Source organism: Anser brachyrhynchus (genome assembly GCF_964034855.1).
Source record: "Anser brachyrhynchus genome assembly, chromosome: 3".
NCBI classification, from domain to species: Eukaryota; Metazoa; Chordata; class Aves; order Anseriformes; family Anatidae; genus Anser; species Anser brachyrhynchus.
The window spans coordinates 80,929,264-80,952,220 of record NC_137696.1 but is presented as its reverse complement, the minus strand read 5'-3'; the positions used below and the strand labels follow the sequence as shown (position 1 = coordinate 80,952,220).

Below are 22,957 nucleotides of genomic sequence, written 5' to 3'. Positions count from 1 at the left end.
TTCTGTAACAAACCTTGGGCCTTACAGTAAAAGACCAAAGTTCTAAAAGGTAGCAATTGTATTGGTGCAAGAAATGGGGATAGACCAAGGGATCTGTCAGTTTAGAATGTCCTACTTTTGTTTACTAAAATTTTGGAACCTATGGGCTTGCAACAGAGAAAACTAGATGCCCTTTTCCGCTTCTTTCCATCCCATTTTACCATTTCTTGACAATCTTAACTGTTTCTCCTGTCTTCAACTTGTGCAATTGATGTAACACCTTCAAGTATAAGTAAGACATACAAGTTAGGCATTTTGCCCTTCTAAATAAACGATGCTCAAAAGGAACAGTTCACAGTCAAGAAAGAACAATCAGATTTCCTTTTAAACATTGGTATATGAAAAACACTGCATTTGCTACTTCTATAGAAAACTTAAACATCATGAATCACTTCAGTAACTTATACAATCAACTTAATTTCATAGTTGTTTCCATAAACATAAGTTTTGTTCTGGAGTTGTTCCGACTCCAGATAACCGCAAAGTGGAATAAAGTTTTTTTTTTTTTTTTTTTTTTTGTCCTTTGCTGTTGAAAAGTGATTCAGTATAGAAATATGAGAACAAGGACTAAAGCCCAGGTGTTTCCTCTCTAAGATAGCTGCCGTAACCATCATAATAACAAGTGTCTGTTTGTCTTCCAGTAAGCAACTCCAGCTGCAGATTTTGATAACAGTGCACTTAAGAGTAGTCTACAATACTTTATTTATTCCTGGCCTCCTGAATGAAATAAAATTTGATTCATTTGGGGGAAACAAAAAACAACAACAAAAAACCACCACACATACACAAAAAAAGACAAATGTATTTAAGATTGCAGAGATCCTGAGGAAAAATTCATCATGCTGTTATCCAACAACTGTGTGGTTGAGATGCAATTTGAAATTTTCCTCAATTTGGACAGCTGCATATTTTATAATCACTGCTTCAATTTAAGACTCAAGCAGTGATGCACTTCTGAATCTCCTATCTTCAATCTCTCTTAGCATATTTTGGCAACTAATATTTATTTTTCAGATAGCTGTCATTTTTTCTGTACATTCCATAGATCTTATTTTTTTGAGGAAAACAGTATAGATAATGGAACAATCCAGTTTCTTTCTTAGTCTCAAGGAACTGGGAAAGGCTTGGGGACAATCCTAAGTGTTTTTGTTGGCATGTTATTGTCTGTTGTTTTTTTTTTTTTGATAGTCTTAATAAGGACAGTGGTGTATGCTAGATTTTGTTTGTCAAAGTTTTACTTTCAAACAGTTGTTCTAGGTCATCAGAAAATGAAGGTAATTTGTAGTAGATGGATAAGCTTTTCAGCTAAAGAAAAAAACACCTCCTCAAGATGGCTTTTAAGCGTATTTATCAAGGTCATTTAGAAATCAAGTATTAAACCCATTTAAGCTTCCATTAAATACATTAATTCATTTTCTGTAATACCATCATGACATTTGAGGTAAATATGGCAAGTTTTTTTATTTGAATTATAGTTACTAAAAGTACTGTTTTCACAACCGTGTGGGCTCATAACTACCATTTTCTCAGAGGTCACATACATTCTAGCTATTACTTCTTTTTGTCTTAGCAAGCATGGACCAGTTCTAGTCGTGAGAAAGTTCTTCAGTTTCCATATCTGTTCTGCCCTCAGGACCTCTACTAGAGATAGCCAATAAGAAATTTCTGTGAATTTTTTAATGTTGGCTTTTATTTCATTTTCAAAGCAGGACAAACAAAACAAAATAAAGTAAGTAAAGCCAGATAAATCTAAAATTAGACATGCCCAATATAATGCAATATGAGTTAAATTATTTTAGTTAAAAAGTTTCCAGTTGGCTTTTCGTAGCAAACAAAAATAATATGGAACATGGAATTATTTTTTATCCCCTCTTGAGCTAAAACATTTTGCTCTAACCTTAAAATTTTGGCATACACTTATGTAGAAAAAATGCTATCGTTATTTCACATCATAACTTTATAAGGAAGATAATCAGCACATACTGACTTACAGGATTTATTTTTTCACAATACTTGAAGTAATGAAGTTCCTATAGAAATGTTTCATAGAAGATGGAAATTTGGAAGATAATTTAACTAACAGTTAAATAGTTAATAATAGTTAAATAACAGTTGTCTCAGTTTGAACAATGTGTGTGTGTGTGCTAGGAGTGTTACCAAAAAAAAATGTGGTGAATATGAGATATTGTATCCGTGACACAGACCTGGGAGTGAAGAAAAATTTCTTACATTGATTGCACAGCAATATTGTCCTCAGGGAATTACTACCCATCTATCCCAGAGCTATGCTAGTACTCCGTTGCACTAGGAGCTACTGTTTCTGCCCCATCATAAACCCCTCAAGCAAGAATGCATTTGTATAGACTACTTAAAATTTTGTATGGATTCAGAATGTCCTACAGCCTTCCTCACTCTGCCTCTGAACCTGAGAGACCTACTGGATTCCTCTGCTGGATCTCCACACCTGCAATCTTAGTTTAGAAAAGTTTTGTATAGTAAGCTATAATTTCTGTTCCAGTTAATTTCAGCAGCAACTGTTGAGAAGTAATGTGGATCTTCTGCAGGGTCAAAAAAGGAGGGATGATTAAATAGAGGTGACTGACATTATCTTTCAGATATATTCTCTACTGGTCTGATTCTGCTGGAAATGATTAGAGCTATGATTTTTACAATCTAAAAGTATCATAACAAAACATCACAGAAGTATTTTGTTGTTCAAATCTCTCAGTGTTATGTTGTTAAACAAACACTGTATGTTGGAAAAAGACTATATACAAAACAGAAGTAAATCTTCTGTATAGAAGAGATTATAAAAAATTCTTGTGGATGCTGTAGTATACTTCCATGTTACATTAAATATTTTCCTGAAATCAAGACAGTTGATGTCTTGACATCAACTTTGACATCCAATTGTAACCAGGAAGAATATTTAGAGATAAAATACTATATATATTTTTATACAATGTGCCTGTGATAAGTAAATAATAATAAGTAATTTCTATTAATATTTTTTGATGAAGTTAAGTGAGCTATTTCAAATTTTAGAAACACTTAATTTAGGCCATGACCCTGCTGTAAATGAAATTCTAAGAAGAGATTCCATTTTTTGACAGTCCATTGTATTATATGTGTTCAGGAAATGTAATGGTGAGCAGTAAGCCTTGTTACTGCCAGTAAATATAGTATCCTCTAATGTAAGAAGGAAGTTAGCACAGCAAAATACATCTGTTTTGCTGATGTTAAAATAAGCTGCTGCTTCGTAGGAGGCAGTCTTTACCCTGTCATTCTAAGACAGTTCAACAACCTAATATGCACTATTGGTCACAGACCAGTCAATGATATGTACACCACACCATGCACTGGTGTGCTGCTATGAACAGCAAGATTTTTGGAAAAATGTTTCTGCATCTACTTCCATAGTAAACATTAAATAATTCAAAATGGGATTGTGAAGTATTGAAGAAGAATGCAATGACATAAGTCATTTAGTCATTTTCTTTGCTGCTGCATATATGTTTTGTTACCTGTATAAACAAAACAGATAAATTCAGTTAGTACTATCATTTGGATTATCCAAGAATGTTCTACAATGCTGAAGTGATCCACAACTTTGTATGTAAACCTGATAGATTAGTTAGGAGACTGGCTAGTCAGATCACAAATTCTTAGTCTGATCTATGACTTTAACTGAAGTAAAATAATTATATACATTCTTTGAAGAGGAATATCATAATTCCATGAAGGAAGATTTGTCGTTTGTAATGTAATCCTAACTGAGGCTGCTTACTGTCTGTTAATATTAAGGTAGAAGAAAGATGTGTGATAAGAAAGTACTGGGAGTGCAGACACTTTTTTTTTTTTTTGATACTTTTCTGTGTATCAGTGGCAGCCTACTGAGAAGGGAGAGAAAATCAGAAAATTTTGAATGTTTGTAGTAAGTTGTCCTGCTAGCAAATCAGGTTCTTGTTTTGATAATTTTCTTTTCCTTTGACTCCTCTATTTTCTTTAAGGCCTTATTCGATTACAAGAGCTCATCAAGGCTCCGTCACGGTACAACCTGAGACTAAAAATCCGTCAGTTACCAGCTGACACGAAAGATGCAAAGCCATTGCTAAAGGAGATGAAAAGAGGCAAGGAATTCCATGTAATCTTTGACTGCAGCCATGAAATGGCAGCAGGCATCTTAAAACAGGTAATCCTCATTTTGCTTTAGATAGCCTAATCTTCTTCATCCCTAATAAATGAAAATAATATCCAGTCTTAATGGCATTTAACAAGCAGTAGAAGTGCATGTTAGTTTTACTGAGGCCTAGCTGAAAATCAGCCAAGGCTTTCAGAGATAATTTTACTGGTGACTCTAATGGTAGCTGTTTTCATGATGGCTTTTTTTTTTTTTCTTTTCTCTTTCTTTTTAAAGAAACTGATTGTTCCATGTGTGGGCAAAAGGTATTTTACAATGCACTTCACAGGGGAAAGATGCACCATAAGATGTGTCAGTGTTGCAACTATGAAGAACTGGTATTTTGGGGAATTGATTAAAACCATGGTTTTAAAAGCTTGTTTAGATTTGTTTTGTAAAATGATTTTTTTTTTCTTTTTTCCAGTTGAAGTTTCTAAGTTGTGGGTTTTTAATCAGGTAGTGATATTTGAATAGTATATTACCAAATGAACACATTGCGATCCACTGGAAGGATAGAACTAAAAGATATATTTAGAACCATATTCTCCTACACTGCTAATAGCACTGTAAAGAATCTGAATACATTTGGATAGATGCTTTCAAGTGTTTGCTCTGCTGCATATAAGTAAGATGAGTAGGCAAGATACAGCAGAATCCCAAATACTTGCAGTCTTTATATTGCAGAATCAGATTCCAGTGGTGTCTTCCAAGAAAAGGTGGTGATACAGCGGTGTACGAAGGATGTAGCTCATAAAAAAGCTTACTGTAACAATGAAGTGTGCAAAAATGCATGCCTTTGTGTATCTCCTTTAGTTTAGTGAGTGAGCTCTAAAGACTGAGAATTCCTCAGATGCTGTTTTTCTTTCCTTTTTTTTTTTTATTGAGCTATAACTTGCAATAATGATAGGAAAAATACCTAAAACAAAACAATATAGTACATTTCTAATGCACAGCTTTTAGTGACTTTAATTCATATTTATATTCTGTTTGTTATCATACTGAATGATTTAGTTTGAAAAACCAAGTAAATACAACCTCTAAGATTTGAAAAAAAAAAAAAAGTCTCTCATTTAAAGGTACTTCGGGGTACTGTTTTGGGTGCAATTAAACATGATAGTAAACATACATGCATACTATCATTTGTTACTTTATTGTGCATTGATTAAAATACTCTTATTAATTCTTAGTCACTTGAATATCTGCTGGTGGTTTTTGCTCTTCACTTAACATAAACCAGCCTAATTAATTCAATTGTTTAGTCCAAATCATTAAATGTATATTTAATTATTTTAACATCTTAAAAATGCAGATGGAAAATATGTATTAAAGGCAGTATAAAGCTGCAGTACTAAAAATAACTCCATCAATGTACTTATACTGCACCTAGTATATTTCAGGTGAAAAGAAATTTTTCATTCAAAATATAAAACATTGTGAAAAAAATAGGAGAAGAAAATAAAAATATTATAGGAATGAGGAAGAAAATAAAAAGCATTCTGTAATTAATCATGTCCCAAGACTCAACAATGGGCATTCAATTTCTTTAAATCAAATTATAAGCTGTTTTATCAAGCCTCTCTGCTCATCCTAAAGGTTATAGAAAGAAGTTAAATGAACAATTCTTTCATGAGTGTTTAGATCTTTTTACAATGTCTGTAATCTTGAAATTTTCCATCCAGCACCAATATTGCAATGTTTTAAGTATGTCTAAAATTGGTAATTCTGCAGCTGAGTATGAGCTCCTGCTATCAAAATTGACAAAAAGTATGTTAAGATAATTTGTTATTTAGAGACATAATTCCAAAAGCACTGTGTACAGGTGTTTACTAAAAATGTTAATATAAAAAAAAAGTCTTTATATAAAGATTCATTTGCAAACCATGAATTAATCATTTTTTTGGGGGGAGAAATGGAGATATGAACTTGGGGAGACATGACAAGGAATTTCATTTTGGGAGGGATTGGAAGGATTAAGAGTGAAGTTGGCTGGAATAAAAACAGGTTGGAAATATAGAAAAAACAGTACTTTGAGAGGCCAGTGAAAAGACAATTACTGTTTTCTGGTCAAAAATACATTATGGAATGGAAAAGAAATTCCCACCATTCAGACCACATAATTAAATCAAGACAAATATCAGTGGTAACTGCATCACCAGGGAAACAGGGATGGAAGACAATATTTAAATAGATAGTGGAAGCACTGGAATAACGAAGGCAGAGAATTGACAATGTTTTCAAGAGGAAAAAGGATTGATGTCTTTTGGAAAGTGAGAGAAAAAAAACCTGGAAAAGAGACTATACCAGAACATAGCAGAATCACGAATATTCTTGTGGAGAGATTGTTTGGAGAATGAAAGTCCCCTTATAAGCAGATAAGGTACAGATGGCTACAAGCATTTTAGGTATAGGGAAAAAGATATCTTAGCTTGATTTAAAAGCAATTTATTATTTATTTATTTATTTATTTATTTTTTAAAAGCTAGCTGTGTTTGGTGTTATACGGTTTCTAATGAAGTTGTGATATTTCTCATGAGATAATGGTTTTCCTGTGTTAAGCAGAATTTAAATTGCTGTTGGTAGACTATACTACAGTTCTATATACAGGTAAAGACATCCTTTGGCAAAAACTGTAACAACACTTTTCCAGTCTTGTCAAAGATAAAAAACCTGATCTGCAGCTGCCTTTTCAAATTTGTTTTAGCTTTTCACTTTTATTTGGAAAAGAACATACAGACTAGTCATTTTCTCAGACAATGTTGCAAGTAAAAAAGCTCTCACTGTCTTCAAAACCAATAATTCTTTTGTATACAGATTCTGCTATTGTGACAATTGTATAATTATTGCCATCAGTGCATTTAAGGAGGTGTAACTGGTAGAAACTTGGCAAAGAATTCTGTTTGTAATTCTTGGAAAGGAAGAGAATATTCCTTATTTGTATGGTTTTGTTGTTGTTGTTGTTATTGTTTTTTTTTTTTTTTTTTAAACAGTGCTAAAATTAAGTAAAAATTACTATAGGTACTTAAATGCTTTCATAAATCATACTAGACTATTGTTGCTTCTGAGCAGAGTCAGAGGATATTGTTAATCTGTATCTGCTTTTCGGGTGAAACTGTCTGTAATAAATAGTGATGAGACATCCCTAGCTTATTACTTTAAAAGCATATCTACAAATATTTATTCTTATACTGTTAACAAAAAGTATGAAGTTTTAAAATGCACAGTTGATCAGTAACTGTTTGATAATGCAAAGTTAGCAAGACAGACGAAGTTACTATGTATTCTGCTAGTGAAACTTTGAATCAGGAGTATTTTCTTTCATGGTTGGAAAAATGTACATCCAAAGCATAAGCTTGGGTCCTTGTTTTAAATGCACAATATTGTTTATCAAAATAGAGAAAACATATCCTATTAGGTTATTCTTTTTAAGGGGAAGGTTCAATAATGAATGAAAATATTGTCAACCGAAAATTTGTGTGGCAACTTAATGCACCCATTAGTATGTAAAACTATAAACCTCTTTCACATTTACTACACTAAACAGTCTAATAATCTTTCTATCAGAAAATCTGCTTCATAAATTCCTTTAATAGTCAGTAATCTGCTCTAACTGCTAGGAAATGACTTGCTTGACCTAATTTTAGTACAATTCCAATCCTGTAGTCTGATCCCAGTAGTGTTCTTCTGCAGCTTTTCATTTACCATGTAAGTGTGATAAAAATGGATTGTGTGTCCTCAGAAACATTAATCTTTTGTTTATTTTTTTAAGGCTTTAGCTATGGGAATGATGACAGAATACTATCACTATATCTTTACCACACTGGTAAGTGGCTTATGAAAACATACGGTGACATCTAACAAAGATGTCACTTTCCTTAATTATATTACCTGAAAAGTGAAAAAAAAAAGGTCTCTCTGGATTGGTGTGTAAGTACATGACGAAAACTCTGTTGAGTTTTCTTACTTTCAATGAAAACTCATCAGGATGGTTTAATTATTGTTCAACAGCATGCCTGGAAAACTGACAGACCTGAGAAAACGATTGACTGTAGTACAGTTTAAAACTTTTAAATAGGATTAAGTACATAATACAGTTGTGTGCATTTCTCTGTTTTCATTTATGCTCAGATTTGCCTGTTTAGATTACAGTTCATTACAGTTCTTAAAACACAAGTCATTTCAAGCATGAGACAGATGTGCCATGCTTGAAGTGACCTATGTTTAAAATCATATACATGTTTAAGTCCTTAACAAAATATATCCTTTGTGGTAGGATGGGCAGTTCATCTCAGAATCTCAAAACAAGTTTATGGAAAACATTAATGTGGAAATAGCTTGTTGAATAGAAAGGAAAATAATTTGTGAAGCTCATTAGAACTGTAAAGGCAAAATACCCTTTGCAAGTCTCTCTCTTACTTTAGAAGGTTAAATTGTGCTATCACCTGTGGATTCAGGATTGCATGCAGTCAAACTTCCCTCATTAGTCCTAGGTTTTCTGTCTTTTGCTGTTGGTGAAAATTGCTTCTTTGAGTGGTATGCTGTCCATACATACCATGCATTTAATTTTTATTCTTAAAGCTATGTTTATAAAACAGGGTTTCCATCAGACTTATTTCCTTATTGGAACATTAGATTTTTGAGAAGGGACAGGGATTATATGCATTTGGAATTATCAAAGAATAATTTAATGTGTGCAGACATGATAGATTTTGATTTTGCAATGTAGCTTTGGAACCTGCATCAGAAATTAGTTGTTTTGATATATTAATTGCTTCTTACCTGACATGTTGAAAGTCCTGTCAAATAAATTTTCCAGTCACAGTGTTTACAGCAGTCTTCTGCTTACTCTCCTATGATTGATTCAGGGTCTAATGCAGTAGCTCATTAATACGCCAACATGTGTGTTTCTGTAATATATGGATATAATATTGTTTTGTACATTTATTATATTCCATTGTAAAAATGAATGTGTTTGGATTAAATAATTACACCTGGGGTTCTGAGTTTTTTTTCACAGCAAAAATAGAGAGTTCTTAAAGGGAAAGAAGTAACATACTTATAGTTATTGTTGGTCTTTCCTTCACAATAGAATATTTTGTTTCTTTAGAAAGAGGACATGAGTTAGGTTATTCATAAATGTATAACTTAAAAACATTTTAGCACCTGTAGCACCTTAGGTGTCATGGAAAACATTATCATAATTACTAGCTATAATTGAAAATGGTTAGTGACTGGTTGATTTTGGGGAGGCTCAGTGTCAACAATGAATAATGAATTATATTCTGTTTTTCCATAGTACATATTATATTTTCTTCAGTTCTAGTCAGTAAATAAATGGATTCAGACAAGTATTACACCCAACACTACCATTTCATCGAAATGTAAACTGCATTATACTGCCAACAAGAAAAAAAAAAAGAGGAAATTAAAAACAAAGTCTGAATGATTTTGAGAATGTCTGTGTTCAATGAGACTAAAAATATGTTACAGAACAGTAGTGTCTGTGATTATGTCAACTCATTATATCACTTCAAAATTTTATTTAAAAGGAAACAAAAAATAAGAGGCAAACCAAATGAAAATTTGTTTCGGTTTAGCTAAGACAGTTGTCATGACTGTTTTGTTAATCAAAATTAAATTTTAGTTTTATTTTATTTTATTATTATTTTTTTCTATTCAAAACTTGATCTTTTACCCAAATTTCCTATTGTCTACATTGTTTCTAAGGATTCTCTCAGGACTGGAATAATCATGAGTTTACTTGCTTGATCTAAAATTTGATTTTCTTCTTTTTATTCATTTATGTTTGCCTCTGTGTGTGCTGAAGGGAGGTAAATGTACATATGTGTACATACATATATATATATTAAAATTACATCAATTGGCAAAGGTTATGCTTGTAGAGAGAAATTACTAATCAAAGATATGACTGCGTTTGGAAGTATGATTGATAAATGTGAAGAATGCTTTTGGTTAAGTGTAAAAAATAATCAAAAGCTGCAATAAGTGAAGGCCATGTACATTCTCCCCATCCCCCACTCCTATTTTAATGGTTAAAGGTCAACATATTAAAGTTTCATACGGACTGAAAATACAAGGAGATTGTTCTGTTTATTTTTATCATTTAAAGTCTCTTTTGGTAAGCCAAATAAGAAAAGATTAGTAACAATATTTGTAGCAATTATTAATAAAATTTATGCCTACTGGAGCATTTCTGACTAATAGGAGACATAGTTCTGCAACTGAACTTACCCTAGCTTTTTTTTTTTTTTTTTTTTTAAGGCAATTGAAGCTTTCTCTCTTTGTCAGCCAGCTTATTCCCACTTACTCCCACTATAGGGTCAGCTGAGTTATTTGCTCAGCTGAGTGATCTGCTCACAGGTGCAGACCCCCAAATAAACAGAACATACTTCTTAGCATACGTAGCACTGTTGTTCATGAAAATGTCAGTACTGCAAATGGGTCTAAAAACTGAAAGAAGAATTGCAGTATATTAAAAGATTTACATGATGCTCATTTTTTTTTTTTCAGGACCTCTTTGCCTTGGATGTGGAACCCTATCGGTATAGTGGTGTTAACATGACAGGATTCAGAATTCTAAACACGGAAAACAGCCAGGTGTCATCTATCATTGAAAAGTGGTCTATGGAGCGATTGCAAGCACCTCCTAAACCTGATTCAGGTTTGCTGGATGGATTTATGACGGTATGAATATCACTGTTTACTGTTCCTGTCAATGGAAAAACTTCATTTCTGTGACTAAAATTGTTTAGAGGCATGAGGCCAAATGTTACTTTAATCTTTATTCAGACAGTTGCTGGGGTGTTTGTTTTAATATTCTGTAGACTGAAAACATAGCATATTAGCTTTACTAAAAAAATCACACATACTGTATTTTTCTAAATGATAATACCGCTTTGTAAATGTATTAATCCAGTCTGTATTTCCCTTCTTGGTGAAAATAGTGTGGCATCATGTCAAATCCCAACAAAAATCAAGCTAAATCACGTCTCCTTCTCTATATTTTCTTATTTTATTCATTTAGGTATCTCTTTCATAACGATGCTTAATGTTTTAGTAAGTGAAATTTTTACTATTTCACTTCTGCATAATTTTTTTTTTAAATTTATTTTATGAAAATTGTAAAGAATTCCATCTTGCTGTCCTTTCCAGTTTCTTCACATTGACATAAATAGTATGATTTTTTTTCCCCTTCCATTGCCATTATTCTGGTCTCCCTTTAGTTCCTGAAAACCAAAATCACCTTCATGCAAATAAACTTTCATTGCTGGGTTTTAAGTGACTTTCTGTTCATTAGTTAAAATTAAATCTAATATTATAGTGGTAAGGAAGGATTTATTTGAAAACATATCCTGCATTAGGACCAATTTAATTTTCAAATTTATTGGAAGTTATTGCAATTTATTTATCTAATTTTCCACTTAGTCTGGACCAGGGGTGATATGTAACACCTTTGCTGACAGAGTTTTACTGCACTTTAGATTTTTAGAAGCGTTTTCATATTCAAATATTTCTTATTTGAAAAAATATCAGGTTCTGTTCCTTGAAGATTGGTACCATAGTTATATAGCAGTTGTTTAGATTATGTTAGATGAGCCACGTAACATAAGTAATCTTGTGAACATTTTTTTCTGTTGATAACATTTAAAGATTTTATGGATATTGCTACTAAATGACAATTGATATGAGTTTTTAAAAGTTAATTTTCTTTTTGTCTTGTTTTTAGAAAATGATCCTTTTAAAACAAAAATATTTTCTTTTATTATTATTAATGGTGTACTGAAAATGAAAATTGGAAACATTTTTAAAATTAATTTATGCAATAGTTTCATTGTGTTGTACTTCTGAAGTATTGTATGATGGGATCTGTAAAGTTTAATTGTTCATTTATCTAAATAATTTCAAATAAGCAAATGAACATGCCAATATTTTAGAAACGTTTGAAGAATGTATGTAGCTCATATAGAGCTACACTTTGGGCTTTATAGCTCAGTGTTATCGAGCTATAGTCATTATAAGCAATTACTGAGCTAAAGTCATTATAGAGCAATGACTTTGAAGTCATTGCTTCATGTTTCCTTTTTTGCATTAACTCTTTAATTCTTTGATTTTTACCCTTTTCAACATAAAAATTTTAGCAGTTCATCTCACTCACTGGAGTTGTATATTTTATGCTTTGATCAAAGATGTAATTGACCTCAAACCTTTGGATGGTTTGAGTGCAAGCAATAGTTGTATTACCAGAACATGGGGCCATGGTCAAAGAAGTCACACAGCGATAGAGATTGGCATAGATTTCTGTGGGCCAGTCACATGTTTTTCATCTTGTGGTGCTCTAAAGAAAGTGCCATTCTCAGAAAAGATTCTGGTGTAAGGCAGAAGCTTATTATAGCTAGTGTACTGCATAAGACTACACGTTACAGCATTACTTTCCCTCAAGACAGAAGAGGATAAATAAGTGCATGGAAAGCATACAGGATTCTTTTCTGGAACCTAAAGAGCCCTCTTTGTACTTTTAAGTGGTTTCTGTAGTAACCGCAAGAACCAAGTATTCACACAGAATGCTGTGAATATTTTATGGGGATTGTTTATGGAGATGAAGCATCTAAATGCAGTTTGATTGCCTGAGTTTTAGATACCTGAGATATGCAGATAGCATCTAAAGGTTATTTAAAGGCCTAATAATCTTGATAAATTTTAGGTGCTTAAAGAGCTTTTATAATCTAGCTCTTAGATACAGAAAAGGCATACACAAGATGTAAGTTTTAAAATAAATGTCTTTGGAAGACATAAAAGAAATTTATGTCATGACACCATTGCACAAAGTTCTTCCTGTGCCCAGTGGAAAAAAATAAGTCATTTTATTGATTTACTGTCAATAGTTCTTAGGTTTGTCAAATTTGACTTACATTGCACTGTATTTAAAGTCAGAAATGCACTGAGGAATTAAAGGTGCTGCACAGATTCTAATTGCTGCTGAGGAATACTGTATGTAAATGATATGGGCTGAAATAGGAAAGTTGTTTTATTTTCATAGGTTGATGACAGCTTATTCAGTAAAATGGTAGCAAAAACCTGCTTAATGGGTTAATTTAGCTTGAGCCAACTAGCTAGATGCCATTTAACAAGATGTTAAAACACCTGAAACTCCAGTTTGCCAAATGAAAAACTGAGGTTTGTATATCTCTGAGTAGAGACCTCAGGCAAATCTGATTAGTTTCCAGAGGTGCAAAACCAGGCAGTTTTGGATCACAAAGTTTATAAGCTCAGTTGGTGTTTGTGTTGTGTCCTTCTTCTACATCTCTACTATATGCAAATCAACTTAGCCATCATGCCAGAGTTAGAACTGTCAATTTAACTCTGATATTTAATTATATTTATTTTAACATTTTGCTACTTGTAATTCATAGAGTTCCCAGTCTTATTTTTTTTTTCTGGTTTAAAGCTGTTTTCTATAGACATATGTAAATCTCTTATTAGGATGTTATTTTCCTCATAATCTGACCTGTAGTATACCAACATGATAAAAAGGGGGTATAAAATTTCATCTTGTCACTTTATAATATTCCAAGTTAAAATTCCAAGTATGGAGCTTATAGATTTCAGTTAGGGCAGTTTTTCCTTTGTTTCCAGGCTGATGCTCAGGAGAGGTCTGAGAAGGGTGATGCTTTAGCATACCTGAAAAGATTAGTGACAACAAACAAATTTTCCAGCACATTTCACTCTAGTTTTTGGGTTTCTGAACTTCCTTTGTGTGGGCTTTGGAAAAACAAATTTCACCTGCTTAATGAATGATAAAATATTTAAACATTCTATTATTTAATAAATAATAATTCTAAGGTAAATCTGTTCTGTGATGTAGGAGAGTAACTACAGAACAACCAGCTTTGTTCTTTCTGACTCTCAGGAGAGTCTGGAAGTATTTCAGTATCTATGAATTTGGATGTGTTGTGTCAGAGTATATACAGATTTTCTTTACACAAGCTTCTTGTGATAAAAGGTTTGCTTGTATATTTATTCATAAGAATCAAATAGGCATGATTTCTAGTAGGGTCTAAGTTGGTGACTTTCACACAGTAGAACTGTGTGAATATGATGATTTTAGTATGATACATAGAAATCCTGAGGAAGGTTCAGTGATTTACTTTTTTTGAAGTGGCTTTCATATCATGACTACTAATATATTAATAGATTTCATTTACGCTTTTGATGGTTTTTTCATATTTCTTAATTGGTCCAATGAAAATCAAAGTGCTTCTTATCTTTCTAATGTAACAATAACAATCTAAATGTGTTGCTATATTTGTACCTCTATCATACCTATAGCAGACGTGTGCACATGTGGTTTAGCTTAATAAGCCAGTTAAAAGATTATATTTTTTTCTGTAATCTGTAAATATTTTTTTTTCTGAGTATCTCAGCAGTCTTGAATTTAAAAATGCTCTGATTATTTTTTTGTATGAACATAGAATCATATGATCAATGGTTTGAGTTGGAAGGGACCTTAAGGATCATTTGGTTCCAATCCCTGGCATGGGCAGGAACACCTCCTACTCTTTGTCCTCTCAGACTTTACAAATGGGTGATTTTTAGTGTGTTTTTGTGGGTGTGTGCAAAGGTATGATGACAGATTTACGTATGTAAACTTGTGCTTCTGTTGGTTTGCCTTGAAAGTATTTCAACGCTGCAGATTGCGATTCAGAAGTAGAGAGACTGAAACTAGTCTGAAACAGAGGTAATCTTTGACTTGGAATAAAAGAGATATTTTTTTCTTCTAGAAAAATGAATTTATAGTGTAAGTCTAAAAAAATCTGAATGAAATAAAAATACTTACTTTATGTAACTAGCTTTTATTTTGTAAAAAGTTTTGGTTTTGCAAGGGTTCATTCTGATTTAGCTTGGAGAAAAATTTGAATATTAGATTTTCCTGCAGGAAAAAAAAAAAAGATCACGGAGTATTTTTGGTAAATTCTAACAGTGCTGTCATCTGTACTGTATTAATAAAAAGATGTTCTGTAAAACAGAGAAATATTGCACAATTTTCAAGAAACTTTGCCTTGGTATACCCGACTCAATGTCAAGTCTGTCCAAGTGGCACACACTGAAAAAGAAGAAAACAAAACAAAACAAGAAGAAAAAAAAAAAACAGAATAGAACAGCATAAATGCACTCCTGCATTTATATATGACAGTCATCATTCAGACCAAGCAAAGTATAACGTGTATAGTGATAGCAGTTCAGAAGTCTTCTACTGTACAACTATTAATCTTTCACAGTGTTCTATGCCTCAAGTCAGAACTTAGCATTCATAATTAAGATGACCTAACAAGTTCAGTTTCTTCATTAACATAAAGTGTTCCATACTAATTGCTTTTGCATATCATTCGATTTAGCTATCTGCTTTCATCTTATGTAGGAAGGAGTGTGCTTTTTTCTATTCAGATTATTAATTCCATGCTTTAATGTTCACTTTAGTAGCTGTATATGGCAGGTGCAGGAAAACACTGTGGTACTTGAAGAATGCTATAGACCAGGCCAATACTGGGTTTCCTCAGAAAAATAATAATTTTGGTCAGATGTATTTTGTAGGCTACCTCCCAGAAGGGAGAATGGTTTTGTTCTATGTGCTCTCTCTCTCTCTCTCCCTTTCTCTCTCTCTCTCTCTCTCTCTCTTTTTTAATTCTTTCTTTGTTTTCTGGACATAATGTGTTTTTCAAGCTTAATTCCACTCCAATGTGGAATGTATTTCTCAGCATGTGGAAACCAGTTGCAATAAAAATTTCGAATGCTATTAAATACTGAGGGCTTTTTTGCATATCCAGAATGGACTTATGGTGTATTTCTGTGTATAAGATTTTCATCCAAGTAGGAAAAAAAAAAAAAGCTTTTATGAATAAAAATTTGAAGTTTGTAAAAGTCTTTCTTGGATAAGGAGAGTAGATCCAAGGAAGTTTTCTTTAAATACATAATTGAAAAAACATGCAGTAATCACTACAGAAAATACATATATGTGTTTTTCTCAGTCACAAGTATATGCAGTACATTCCCACCAAAGAGCTGTCTCAGACAGTCCTTCTGCATGATACAATAAAAATGCACAAGTGATAATTGCCTTAGAATTTTGAAATGGAAGTGAAAGAGTGAATAATGTTGGATTTGTAAAAGCATAGGTAATTGCACCTAAATAGTTCTCCATATTTGCACACCCAATACATTCATATATTCAGTACACATAGTCTTTGTTCGTTTCCTCTGATTGTAAGAAAACTTCCACTAGTGGCCTCTTAACATCCAAATCCCATGATTCTCCTGTGAAGTCTAGTTTATCAGAATGTTCATTTCAGCTTTGTGGTCAGGAATATTAGTTTAATATTCTGAGAAGTATTATTGAACTTAATGATAAGACAAAGAATTGTTAAATAAAAGAATGGCAGAAGGACATTAAGTGTGGATGGACAACAATAGTGTATTTTCAGTTACATTAAATTAATATGGTTGAAAAATCCTGTAATGAATATGCCTGTTGTGTAAAGACAATGTTAAATGGTCAACTGTAATCAGGTGAAAGAGCCTGAAATCTGCGAGAGCTATTTGGCCTACTTTTTGATAAACCTTTATGAACCACGTTAAACTAATTTGATTCAGCTAATGCAGTTGAAAAGTTTACTTTTTTTCCATTCTAGACAAGATTGGAAGAAATTAATAAGGTGAGGAAAGGCTTAGGACCCATCTGAAACTGAAATTAAGAAAAGCGGGTCATTTTTTTGCCCTGATATAACCAAAGTTTACTCAAGTTTTTCATGAAAACGACAAGTAGCTTTCATATCAGAGAACTGGACATGAATAATATGGAGGGCACTCTTCTGCTGCTATGAAAGACAAGAATATATTTCCCAGGTTCAATACCCCGCTCAAAAAACATTTTACACAAGGAAATTTTACACAATCTATGTGTCTCTGATGCATTTTGATCGAAGTTAGGTGAGCAAAATACTACAGCAGTAAAGGAAGAGATTAGATTTTAAACAAACGATATTAAAATAGAGCTTTTAGTTACTGTCTCAAGAAGTCAGGGAGATGCAAAACTGGAAATGTACACTGCTAGTAATAGCAGTAGTTTGTATATCTGGTTCTTTTTATTTTTTAATCTAATTTTATTCTGAACCTCAATTTCTTAAGTATTTGTGTAGTATTCTACAAAATACTCTGCTTTCCTTTCTTCCCAAATGAAGCAAATATTTATGATGCCATCAAGGGCTTTCCTTCAGTACTCTTCTGAAGTTTAATTTACTTTATTTGACTCAATTCATCCTTAATGTCAGGATTTTCATTGACTGTATAAACCGATTTAAATAGCTGCATTATTACACTAGATACAAATTCTGCACTGTGAAGAAGAAAGTTCTATTAAAATTCAATTTTGTTTTCCTTTTGGAAAATAGACTTCTATGGTTACTCGGGGGTTAAAAATAGGTTCATTGCAAGTATGATATTTTCACTTGTTGAATTAGTGCTTTAATGAAGTTTAGGTGTTCATCTAGAGGCATTAACAGAACTTGCAGCTGCTTTACTTCCTAATTCCTTAGAGTATGCTTTGATTTCTTTAGAATAATAAATTATTTCATACATGTTTATATTTGTGATTTGAAATGGCGATCTTTTTAATTTAGTGATGAAGTTATTTTATGGAAGATAAAGAGGGCTTCCAATTTGTTGAATAACTTGTTAGAAATTAGTCGTTTAATTCTGTTAACAGCAAGAGGATATTTATGAGACTGCAATTTCTTATCTCTACCTAACAACTGAGAAATAACAGTTATATTTGAGGTAGCTAGTTAAATAATACTTCAGTAACTGCTAGCAGGCACTGTGACTGGACAGAAGGATTTGATGAGAAAAGGGTGCTGTTAAGTTTCTGAGGGTGAAAAAATCCATAAAAATAAAGAGAAATACTCATTACAGAAAGACAGCCTTGGATTGTGATTTAGAGCTTCAAAGAGGATAGCTTGTTATGTAGACAGCTTTATAATTATCCCTTTAGCAAAAGGAATTTTCTGGATTTGCTGATGAGATGTGTTCAGTAAAACACTGTGGCAGCAAATGCATACTTCAAAGAAAACACTAAACAATTACTTATTACTGCATTACAAGCTAAGAATCTCCCCTAGGCACAGTTAAATTCATGAGTTTAGGGACTATGCAAGATTTTGTGCTGTCAGATGTTTTAGAAATATGTCAGCTATTTTGAGAATTAATTGCATTATTAAATATTTGACTCCTGCATGTAGTCTTTGTTGCTATTTTAGGAGACAAGATCTGTCAGAAACTTGCAATTCTGCCCTTGAAGGAAAGATATGCCCAAGTGTCATGTAGCATTTAGCAGAAATAAATTGCAGCTTCTCTCATATGGAAGATTTAGAATCATAGAATATCCTAAGTAAGAAGGAAACCACAAGGATCATCAAGTCAAACTCCTGGGTCTGCACAGAACTGCCCCAAAACCAGACCATGTATCTGAGAGTGTTGTCCAAACACTTGAACTCCAGCATGGCACCTCAGTGCCATGACCACTGTACTGGGGAGCCTGTTTAAGTGCCTGACCACCCTCTCAGTGGGTGAAGAACCTGTATTCAACCTGAACCACCCCCGTTGCAGCCTCTTGCTGATTCCACAGTATTCATCCAGATGTGGTTTGAGGATGTGTGTAGTTTATAAATATAGTAACACATATAATGCTTGTATGTTAGAGCTCTCGTGCTACATCTTTACGAAGTAATAGAGGGAACTCTTAGCATAACAGCAAGTAGGGACATGGCAGAGCTTGTGCAACCTACAAAAAATCATATGTAGTATGTAAGACTAGCTGGAGCATAGGGTATTTTTTGAAGTAGGAACTTAAGTGCATTTACTCATGAAATGTGCAAGTATCTGCACTGTATGAAATTTAAAGGGGACTGTAACCCAGTATACCATAAACACCTTTTTCCAAGAAGATAATTGTCATAAGAGAAGCATTTTGAAATTCAGTGTAATCATTTATTTATGCACTATATTTATTGTAACCTTTCACAAAAGGTGAAACAAATTGCACTATTACTTTTATTCTGTTTCTTTGCTGTTATAGTTAAAGAATGATGTTTTTAGGAGCAGCATAATCAAAGCTGGTGGTCAGCAGACTTACTTGCAGGAATGAACAACTCTAGAAATCACTAGGTTACAGTTGTAGGATGTGGAATGGTGGCAGTGGAGGCATGAGTTATGTCACAACAAAAGTCATTCAATTTGTGGAGTGAAAGGACCAGCAATTTAGCCCCGTGTGCCCCCCAGCTTCACAGTGGCACTGCCTATTAGTTAGGGCTGGTATGTACTCAACTCAACAGTGAGGTTGAAAGGTATGTTGTAGGTAAAATCATGGCCCAATGGAAATCAGTGTGTGTGTTTAATTTGGCTAACCTTTAGTTTGCTACATGCATGCTTAGCTTAGATATGGTAATGCAAATACACTGAAGAGTTTTGTTTGTTTGTTTGTTTGTTTTTGATGGTGAATTAAATAATATAAGTTATAGTGGAGTGAAAAAGAGTGAAAATCATTTGTAAATATGTCTCTGGATATTCAGGCTTTTAATTTGGCCATAGTTTGGTAAGCTCTGACTGTCTCCATTCATTGTGAAAAACAAGAATGTGTTACTTTTTCTGTTACGATTCATATTTTCTAATTACTAGACTGGCTGACATAGCTGGTAGAAATATGCAAGCTTCTGGGCATACCATTCTGTCTGCTGAAAAACATAGAAGGGCATGTGAGTGAATGTTTTCCTATTTTCAGATGTATATCAATTTGCCTAATAGAATATATTACTTCTTCCTATAAATCCATTTTTTCTTATTTCCTTAAGCTGCAACAAACAGTTTCTAATTTTAGATGGGTTCATGTAGTACATGTAGTCTTCACTGGGACTTTCATTCAGATAAGATAAATGTTTACTGTTTTAAATTAATCTTGGGGTAACTCTATTTCCTGTCCACAATAGCATGGACTCAATTTTAGTGCCTTTCCAGATGCTACAGGATATTTTTCCTGGCTTCCACCTGCCCTTCCAGAAGAGCATAGGTCTCCCTATAAGTCCACAGTCATGTCTGCCCACCTTTTGTGTGTGTCTCAGGTATCCTTGAATATTTCAGATGGTGCTATATGCCTGTATTTAGGCAGCTTAATCAAGCTTCTAGCTAGAATTGTGGCAGTGAATATACTTTCCTCTTAAACAGACTGGTGGGAATACAGTGGCCACAAGTGCACATACAGAGCCATTAAACAGCATGTAGAAATATTCAAGCATCAACCTGAATCTGCATGTGAGTACCTTCGCATCAGGCTGGAGACAAAATTAATATGCTTTCAATATTATATGTTTTGTTTGTGCACTTCAGGCCTCTGCAGCCCCAAGCTACACTCAGCATGGGAACTAGGTGAAAAAATACTGTGCTAAATGCAACTATCATGGTGTAAATTGGAGATTTCAGATACTACACTTTTTATAGCCTTCATACTCCCATTTCCCAAGGCCTGAGAATATATGTAGTACGTAAGCAGCAGAGATAAGACTGTATACTATTTCAAATAAATGAGGGGCTATGTGATGTCCTGGAAATAAATATTAATAAAAAAAATATATATATGCATCTTAATGCTACAGAATCATTCAGTCAAGCCTCGTGGTTAAATGCTATTGGAAAAGTATTATTTTGAGAAGAATATTCTGTGCATGAGATTTCTCTCAATATTTATAAAAACAAAATACTATTACTTTTTATCTCTACTTTGCAAATAGTATACACCTAGTGATTTGATTGTGGACAATATTACTTATGTAAAAGATAACCTCTTCTCTCCCTCAAAAGGTTTTATGTGACACATGGGTTCTTTACAGACTGTTTATACTTGCAATTATTGTGATTATGCAGAGTGTAGATGTTATATATAACAAAATTCATACACTGTTCTAATCTTAAATTAGAACCGGAAAATTAATGTTAAGTAGTAAATAATATTAGACTGTTTTGGATTTCTTAGTCTTATGTTTTCTTAAAATGCTACAGGGCGATTATTCTGACATAATTCCATAGTTGGAATTATTTTGCAGTTATATTCCAAATAAAAATAACTCTGTATCTGAAGGAATATTCTTGCTGAGAAGAAACATTTACTTATTGATCTTTAAACTGAAAAAAAATATTTTTGTTACAATACTTGTAATTTTTGTCCTAGTCCATTGTCCTGCTCTGGACAGTGTGATTAATACTTCCTGTTAACATGTGTGTTAGAAGTAGGGTGTTCTTATGCAGGTAGTATCATAGTAGTGTGTATCTAGAATTGAAAGCAGGGAACATCAAGTTAGCAGCTGGAGGATTTCTGGCAAATTATTTCATTAAGTTGTTAGACTAATTCAGAAGGTGATATCCAGATATCCACAGACATCCTGACTGGACTGTCCTGGACTCCTTGGGGAAACCTGGCAAATCTATATATACCTTTTGACCAGTGGTTGTAGTACCAGTGGTACTAGTTTTCTAGTTGGCAGTGTAATACTGCTTTTTACAACCCAGAAATGTGTTGGCTTTTACTATTTTGTGGTCTGTTGATTGAGTTCCTGAAGTATTGGCAAGTATAGAGGCACAGGGAATTAATTTGGTGATATACATGGTGATATTTATAAACTTAAAAGTCTACTGTAGATACATATACCAATATGATGTACATAAAATTACACAGAAACAATAGTTTGAATAGGAAAATACAGTAATGTATATATTTTTGTAGTTTCTGAGAATCTAAGGGAGGTTAGAGAACCCGGGGAGGTTGTGGCCCCTCCATCTGGGTTTCACCCTCAGACCAGCGGGTGGACGTCTTCGTTACAGTAGAAGGCCCCTTCCTCTGCTGCTCCCAGAATACAAAATGCCCCACCTTCTGCCCTCCTGCATGAACTGCCGTGCACACTGATGCTTGTGCTCCTAAGGGACTGCCTTTGTACAGGGTTGGTGCTCCTGGCTCTGCCCAAGCCTCATCAGCCACCCTCATGAGGGCTGCTGGCTCCTGATGCAGAACCTAGATGCAGGGAACCCCTGCACGCTGTGATCCCCTGTGCTGCTGCCCAAAACATATGCCCTGGAGCTGATCACTGCGGGAGGTGTATGAACACTGAATGATGTTGTGGTGGTTTTAGTGACTAGAGCTTTTTGAGAGAGAGAGACAAAAAAAGGTGAAATTTATGTTCTTTTCTGCACCCACATAAATTGTGTTCATTCAATGAAATCAGCTGTTAGGTTAAAAATCAAGGTAGCTGCCAATTTTATTGCAGTTACTCTGAATTTGATTAGATCATCAAATAAATATACAAATGAAAGAAGAATAAAGTGAAACTATAAAATATGAAATGCTATAATGAACTGTATAGGTACTGAAGTTTGGCTTGGATGTAATAAAATTCATAAAAATAAGGTTTGTTAGCTCCTGCATCATTAAAAAATACCAAAATTATTTCAAAAAGTTGTGAATCAAGAGACTGATAAGGACGATGTCTCAGTAAAAATGTATTTATGAAAATGAGATCAGATGAGGGAGGAGACTCCAGAAGTAAATACTACAAGCAGGTTTTCAAATTTTTACATATATCACCATTTGCTTTTCTTTGTCTTCTGGGTATTAGCATATGTTCCTTTTAC

At 33.4% G+C, this 22,957-nt stretch overlaps 1 protein-coding gene across 12 annotated transcripts in view; it reads left to right on the top strand.

The window, feature by feature from the left end:
* The window catches only part of GRIK2 (glutamate ionotropic receptor kainate type subunit 2), a 407,268-nt gene that overhangs the window by 149,040 nt on the left and 235,271 nt on the right, over positions 1–22,957 (top strand). For 11 of the 12 annotated variants that reach the window (XR_013948894.1, XM_080586284.1, XM_080586280.1 and 8 more), the window contains 3 exons: positions 4,050–4,231; positions 7,986–8,039; positions 10,748–10,921. Coding sequence is in view for 11 of the 12 variants with exons in the window: in XM_080586284.1 (XP_080442410.1) it covers positions 4,050–4,231; positions 7,986–8,039; positions 10,748–10,921 (410 nt within the window). In the remaining variant the exon portion in view is untranslated. The remainder of the gene's footprint in view (positions 1–4,049; positions 4,232–7,985; positions 8,040–10,747; positions 10,922–22,957) is intronic. The other variant, XM_080586285.1, reaches the window with a different exon arrangement.